Below are 7,324 nucleotides of genomic sequence, written 5' to 3'. Positions count from 1 at the left end.
AATGCCATGGAAGAATAATGTTTCAATTTAACGAACGTGGGAAATTAGGACAAGACCATGTGAATCAAATTCCAACACATACCATGTTCATCATGCCAAATTGCCCATAACACAAAAGGAAAACGGTTCTTCCTCTTTAGTAAGTTCAATAAAATTCTTAAAAGCTATACATTAGATGTTTATTACTCATTAACTCCCCATAGTCCATCTCCATTTTTACATCCAAATTTTCAACTTCACATCCGTAGTACATAAATCCTCATCTCCCAATAAAAGAAAAGCATAATTGCATTTGGCCGTGCACATTCGTTCAATTTAACGTTGGCTCGCAAGGATTAGATCGATGGGGGGATGGGGGATAGAAACCACATTCATATAAAGGAGCCACATCGTGCGAAATATTACGGGGGCAGGTCTTAATTTTGATACCACATTAGGATGTTTGAAACCGAAAAGTTTAATCCTATAAACAGAGGGAAATCACTGGGCTGCGTTTGGTCGATCGGATAAAAGTCAGGATAGGATATGTTTTATCCTATCCTGTGTTTGGTGGTGGTCCAGGATAGGATAAGGTCGGATATAGATCGGATATAGCCTGGATAAAAAAATCCGAGGGGGGGTGGGATAGACCTGGATAGGATTTCTAATGTCTATTTTTCCAGAAACCCTACGCTCCACTCGCCGTCATCTTCATCCCCACACCTTGTGCGCTTTCACCAAAAAAATTTCTCGGCTTTTTTTCCTTCACCGACTCCTCCGGACTCGTGAATAGCAAAACAAAAAAAAATTGTCCTATCCGACTTTAAATCCGTAGTCCACCAAACAGTGGATAGGATATGAAGAAATCCTAGGATTTCTTATCCTATCCTATCCAGTCCTATCCTGTTTAGAAATCCAGACGACCAAACGCAGCCTAGGGGTAAGCGGTTCCAGATTACATACAGGTTCCACTTAAAACCTGAACTTACCTGTGAGAACAAATTCCTAATTCCTTGGAACCCGAAACCTATTCTGTCACAAATTCCAAGATTGACTCCAATGTTTACTCATGTTCCACCTGTATCATTAATTAAAAGATTACAGTGAATCATCACCTTCAATGACCACAATTTGTTATTACAATTCACTTACCACAACTTATATTTAGACACGCGATAAAATATAAAACATTAACAAAGTAAAAATCATAGTCATAAAATGAAAGCTCAAACTAGTGGTTCCATATAATATACTCATTATTGGATGCCATGGAATATCACATGATTGCGCAAAGACATAGATCAGGAAAAATACAAAAAATTTATTTCGGGTTCCATGTGTCTAGTTTTAGGTTCCATGTTCCAGACATGGACCATGAAAAATACAAAAAACTTTTCAGGTTCCAACTTCCACCCATATAGAATTTGAAACTTATCCGTTGAAATAGGTTTTCTCAAATTTTGGGATTTGGAACCTTCCCTGCATATCTTGAAACCTGGATATCACATGTCCCCACTGGTCCAATCCTCAGGCTCTCAGTTTTACCCTAGAACTATGCTTACCCCTGTAAATCACATGTACATGAAAAACATATAAATACGGTATCCGGTCAAACCTGGCGAGTTTGTTTGTTTGTTTGTTTTTTTTTTTCGTGGGAGGAGAAAGTCATTAAAAGAGCATCTATTTATTAATTATCCGAATCTAATCGCAAATGCCCCGAATCCACGAATCCAAAAGCCCAATATTCTTCCGCCCCTTTTTCCGGGTCAAACCCGAGACCCGGATTCCAGTATTTATTATTATTATTTCCAGTATTTTCCTGCTAATCTTTCCTCCTCCTCCTTTTTTGTTTTTTTCGCCGCGGAACAAAATACGGTTCAGGGTCAGACGACGCCCGTCGACCTCTACACATTCTGTTACGGAAAAAGGGGGCGAAGGAGTCAACAGTCAACGGCCACGCCGTTACTTCCGTCCCTCGCCCCCACCACCGCCGTTCCGTTCCGTTCCGTTCCGGTATCGGGCGTGACCGAGCTGGGCTTTGAGCCGGGTTAACTTAACCGCGCCCTCCGGTTAAACCACCACCTTCCTTCACTCTCTCTCTCTGATCACAGAAAACCAACGGCATATTCTCTCTCTATCTCTACCTCCATCTTTCTCTCTCTACACGCACTGACGTTCTGCCTCGGGGGACATCGTTCCTCGCAGAGATCACCTCGAAGATCGCGGCCGGCGCACGCTCCGAGGTTGTCGCCGCCGCCGCCGTCGTAGGGTGGGCGTTTGTTTGTTTTTTTGTTTTTTTTTTTGGGTTCGTGGGGGGTTGGGGGGGGGGGGGGGGGGACCCAATGGGGGTGAGGATGATGAGGTGGCGGCCGTGGCCGCCCCCGGCGGCGTCGAGGAAGTACGAGGTGAGGCTGGTGGTGAGGAGGCTGGAAGGGTGCGATCCGCCGGGGGCGGGGGCGCGGGCGGGGGAGGGGGAGGGGAAGGGAGGGGGGAGGGTGGCGGTGGAGATCCGGTGGAAGGGGTCGAGGGGGGCGGGGGCGGCGGCGCTGATGAGGCGGGTGGCCGTGAGGAGGAACTACACGAGGGAGGAGCGGGTGGGGGAGGGCGGCGTCGTCGAGTGGGGCGGCGAGGCGGAGGAGGGGGAGGAGGAGGAGTTCGCGGCGCTGTGCAGCCTCTCGGCGCACAGGGACCGCGCGTTTCATCCCTGGGAGGTCGCTTTCACCGTCTTCAACGTGAGTCGCGTTCTCCTCAATCTACTTTCACTGGTTTTTTTGGTGCTTCGAGTTTAGTTTTTTTCTTCTGGGGGAGATGTCTTCGCAAATGCTGGTGCTTTTCTTGATCGAGCATCTTTGATGCTTTCGGAGATGCTAGTGTCTTTGCAACTCTTGACGGGATTCGGAGTCAGATTCTCCAACGATTCCGGTGATCGATCGAATCGATTTCGTAGTTACTAAGGTTTCCGGAAAGTCAAAAAAGTTCCTCCCTTTTCTTGGAAAGCCGGAAAGTCCGAGAGTGCAATCAAATTGAGATTTTGTCTGAACGGTCGTTCTTGCTTGAGATTAGGAAGTGAAGGGTCGTCAAGATGATGATGGATCATAAAATTTGCAAACTTTTCTATCGGTGTAAATGACCAAGTTACAGCTTCAATTGCGGTGGAGAAGAGAAACTTGTTGGCTGAGATGGTCATTTTCCTTGGAAATGGTGGCAGTTTTTCCCTTCAAGTGTTCATTACTGTGTGGCGTTATTCAGCATGTCTCTCTCTCTCTCTCTCTCTCTCTCTCTCTCTCTCTCTCTCTGATTTAATTATTTTTAATTAATTTTCATAAATTAGGTTGACCGGGCAAAAGTGAATGTGGGGGAAGATTTTGAATCTGTCTATTTTGTCTAATTTGAATATTGGGTAATTGTGAGGAAACTGAGCTACCCTCCTGTCCTGTGTGTTCAAGTTGGACAATTTTTTACTGCAGCTCTATTACGACTTCTGAATTGGCTTGTGGCAATGGCAATTTTCCTTTTTTTTCTGAATCCTGTCAAATCTTTAGTTGTGTTTCTTTTCCCCTGCGTATGGCTGACGCTATACGGCATGGCAAGTCCATTTCCTTACATGTAGCATGCTGATTTATAGTAAAATTGAGAAATTCAGTTGTGTTTGAACTTAAAACTGTTCCACAGGCAATTGATCAGCCCACAAAAAAAAAAGTTCGGGTTGTCGGAGAAGCATCATTGAACCTCGCCGAATTTGCTTGCGTGTCTGGGCAGAAAGAATTCGAGCTGAGTGTCCCTCTGATTACTCCTGATGGTGCTGCAAATTCGTCCTTATCGCTTTGTGTGAGTGCTGCTGCATATTCTCTCCCTACCTCCAGCTTTATGCTATGGATAGACTTCTTTCTGTAGAATTACGGGTCCTTCGAGTTGTGTAATGTCTAGAGCTCTTGCTCCGTGCAGATTGTACTCAGCTTAGTAGAACTACGCACTACCCAGGAAACAACAACTGACACAGTGCGGTCACGAATTACACCTGTTGCATCTCCACCGCAGTCGGCTGAAGCTGTTTCAGCGGGAAAAGATGAGCTTTCTGCTCTTAAAGCTGGTTTGAAAAAAGTAAAGATCTTCACCGAGTATGTTTCCGCCAGACGAACAAAGAAGGCTTGTCACAGGGAAGGGGGCAGCGACGGAAGATGTTCTGGCCAGAGCGACGATGGCGATTATAACTATACAGCCGACTCCGATTTCTTTGATGATACAGAGGAAGGACAGTCGGATGAGAGCAAGGGAGAGTCCGGTTTTAGAAATTCATTCAGCTATGGCACATTGGCATATGCAAACTGTGCCGGAGGCTCATTTTACTCAAGCATGAGGATAAATGCTGACGCTGAGGATTGGATTTACTATAGCAACCGCAATTCGGATGATGGTTCCTCGCATACGGAGGATTTCACTGCATCGGCGTTTGAGCAATCGCAGTCACATAGTTCAAGGCGTGGCATTCTGTCTTGGAGGAAAAGGAAACTGAGTTTCAGGTCTCCTAAAGCAAAGGGTGAGCCATTGCTAAAGAGGGCTTATGCTGAAGAAGGTGGAGATGACATTGATTTTGCCCGTCGTCAGCTTAGCTCAGATGAATCACTCTCCTTTGGGGTATGAACTTGCTTCCTATTTGCTTTTCTTTGCTTGTGGATTGCATTCCTTTTTCACACCAGTACTCCTTTTCAACTGGTGTCTGTTCAGTGAGTTTCCTCGCTACAAATACATTCACTGATGTAGTAACTAACTCGAACTCTTTCCTCAGTGGAGCAAGACAGACGAAGATTCATCTGGACATCGTTCTTCAGTTTCTGAATTCGGAGATGACAATTTTGCTGTTGGCACTTGGGAGCAAAAAGAAATTATAAGCCGTGATGGACATATGAAGCTCAAGACCCAGGTTTTCTTTGCTTCTATCGACCAGCGAAGTGAGCGTGCAGCAGGGGAAAGTGCATGTACTGCTCTTGTTGCCGTGATAGCTGATTGGTTTCAAACCAATCGTGATTTGATGCCCATCAAATCCCAGCTTGATAGCCTGATCAGAGATGGATCACTAGAATGGAGAAAATTGTGCGAGAATGAAATGTATCGGGAACAATTTCCGGACAAGCACTTTGATCTCGAAACGGTTCTTCAAGCCAAGATACGCCCTCTTTCTGTGCATCCTGGGAAGTCATTCATTGGGTTTTTCCGTCCAGAATGTATGAAAGAGGGAAAGTTCGATGTTTTTGATGGTGCGATGTCCTTTGATGATATCTGGGAAGAGATCAGCAGCACGGGATCGCAAACATGCGATGATGAAACTCAGGTGTACATTGTCAGTTGGAATGACCATTTCTTTGTTCTCAAGGTAGAGCCAGAAGCCTACTACATAATTGATACCCTGGGAGAGAGACTCTATGAGGGTTGCACTCAGGCCTTCATCTTAAAATTCGACCACAGCACTAAAATTCTCAAATTGCGGCCACCTGTCCAAACATCTGGCGATAACACGGCTGATGAGCAAAACTTGGTTCCTGTGGAACAGAATATCCCTGAGACTGAACGAATCAAGCCCCAAGAGAATTCGGAAATGACTGAAGAAGTAAAACTCGATCCTGGAGAGCCAACTGAATGTCATGAGATGGAAGAGGTCCTATGCCAGGGGAAGGAGTCGTGTAAGGAGTATATTAAGAACTTCTTGGCTGCAATTCCTATAAGAGAACTGCAAGACGATTTAAGGAGAGGTCTGATTGCGTCAGCACCTCTTCATCACCGGTTACAGATTGAATTGCAATACACAAAGCTCTTACAATCGCTGGCCATAACTCCGGCAGAACAAATGGTCGAAACAGCACAAACTCTTGCCAGCAGCAGCAGCAGCACAGATGGCCTCATGGAGACATGACTCTGTAGTGTGGTAACCTTAAGCTCAGCTACTACTAACTCGATTCTGTTAATATGCCTTGTGTTATAATGTGAAGAGGGTTGACAGTGCAAAATTTTTGGTTTTGAGAGCAAAGAGGTTGCTCATGTTTTGGACTTGTACAGAGAGATCCTTTAATCCGTCCGTCTGTGTTGAACCCTTGTTTTAGCTTGGCTGAAAGAGGTCTCACGTGAGTATCCGAACTTCTACATAATTCTGACTCCGTTCTATTTCCCGGCAACTTTCATGAGATTTTTCTAATTGTTTTGTCCCTTATCTGTTCCCTGGCTTGCAGAAATTCTATGTACATAAACTTTTAAAAAGGTTTTATGTGTGATTCTGAACTTTATCGTGTATCTCTCTCGCCGATCGCAGTGTTGAGGTTTATATGAGGAGAACCTCGACCTGAATACACGCTCAATCAAAAAAAGATCAGAGTGTTTCCGGGGCACTTTAGCAGATTTGTTAAGCAATTCAAGGCACTGATTACACGTTTGGTTAGAAAATCTAGTTCTCTTGAAATTGAAAGTTCCTTTATTGATTAGTTCAACAGGGGCCTGGGAACATTTGATAGCAGACAGAGAAATCTCTGTTGAATCTTTCATTTGAATGAGATATGGTCCGCGTGTTGAAAGGAGTGACTGACTACAGTCATGATGTGCCCAGGCTACTCCATTATATGGTCCCCAGGAGCACAAAGTCATGAATTGGTTGCCATGGCTTCTTCACATGGGCTGCAATGAATGGCTGGGAATGACATTTTATGTGGACCATGGACCCGAACTCGAAAAGCTTTGGTTGTATAAAGAAAGGGCATGATAGGCAGGAGGATGGTCATTGCTGGCTCCTGATTTCGAATTTCTTAACTTAGAAGTACTCGCCACGATTTCTTGCGGTTAACCCGGGCCTTTCGACTCTTGAAAGCTCGGTATCGGTACAACCCAGGTTCACTCCTTCCATCTGTTATAGCATTGTTGGATCCTTCACAGCAACTACTCTCTCCATTTTAGCAGAAACTCTTCAATGGATTTGATCAACGGCCCATATGTGTGACCCCGCGGTTTGTCTTATAATAAACCTTAATAAACCGCGGCATGCGACAAGTCCACAGCTCTAGCTTATGATCAAGGGGTGGCTCCTCATTCCCTGACCTCGTCAGGGCGACGCGAGCCGTCATTCAGGCGGTGCAGAATTAGAATTAGAACTATAGTTTCGCGCGACGACATTAAGTTCAGGAGGTGGTACATCCTGATGTACAAAATGTTAGACCTGATGCCATATATATGCCTAAAACAGCAGAGAGCGTGGGTCAATAGTTCCACGTCCTATCTTTCAGTGATAGCGATGATTATTGAGATTCGTTGGTCGACGTGTTGAATTATACTTATTCAGTTGATGATACGCTCACTCAGTAGTGAG

At 45.0% G+C, this 7,324-nt stretch overlaps 1 protein-coding gene across 1 annotated transcript; it reads left to right on the top strand.

The window, feature by feature from the left end:
• Window positions 1-2,321: 2,321 nt before the first annotated feature.
• Window positions 2,322-6,110, top strand: LOC115678637 (uncharacterized). Its single transcript, XM_030602029.2, has 4 exons — window positions 2,322-2,711; window positions 3,652-3,807; window positions 3,925-4,614; window positions 4,766-6,110. The coding sequence occupies exons 1-4, from the start codon at window positions 2,322-2,324 to the stop codon at window positions 5,885-5,887; spliced, it is 2,358 nt and encodes a 785-aa protein (XP_030457889.2). The 3' UTR covers window positions 5,888-6,110.
• The last annotated feature ends 1,214 nt before the right edge of the window (window positions 6,111-7,324 follow it).

The sequence above is a fragment of the Syzygium oleosum genome, unplaced genomic scaffold, assembly GCF_021117445.2.
Source record: "Syzygium oleosum isolate NSW1041296 unplaced genomic scaffold, Sole_v2.1 Sole_v2.10, whole genome shotgun sequence".
Lineage (NCBI taxonomy): Eukaryota > Viridiplantae > Streptophyta > Magnoliopsida > Myrtales > Myrtaceae > Syzygium > Syzygium oleosum.
This window is presented reverse-complemented; position numbering and strand designations above follow the sequence as displayed.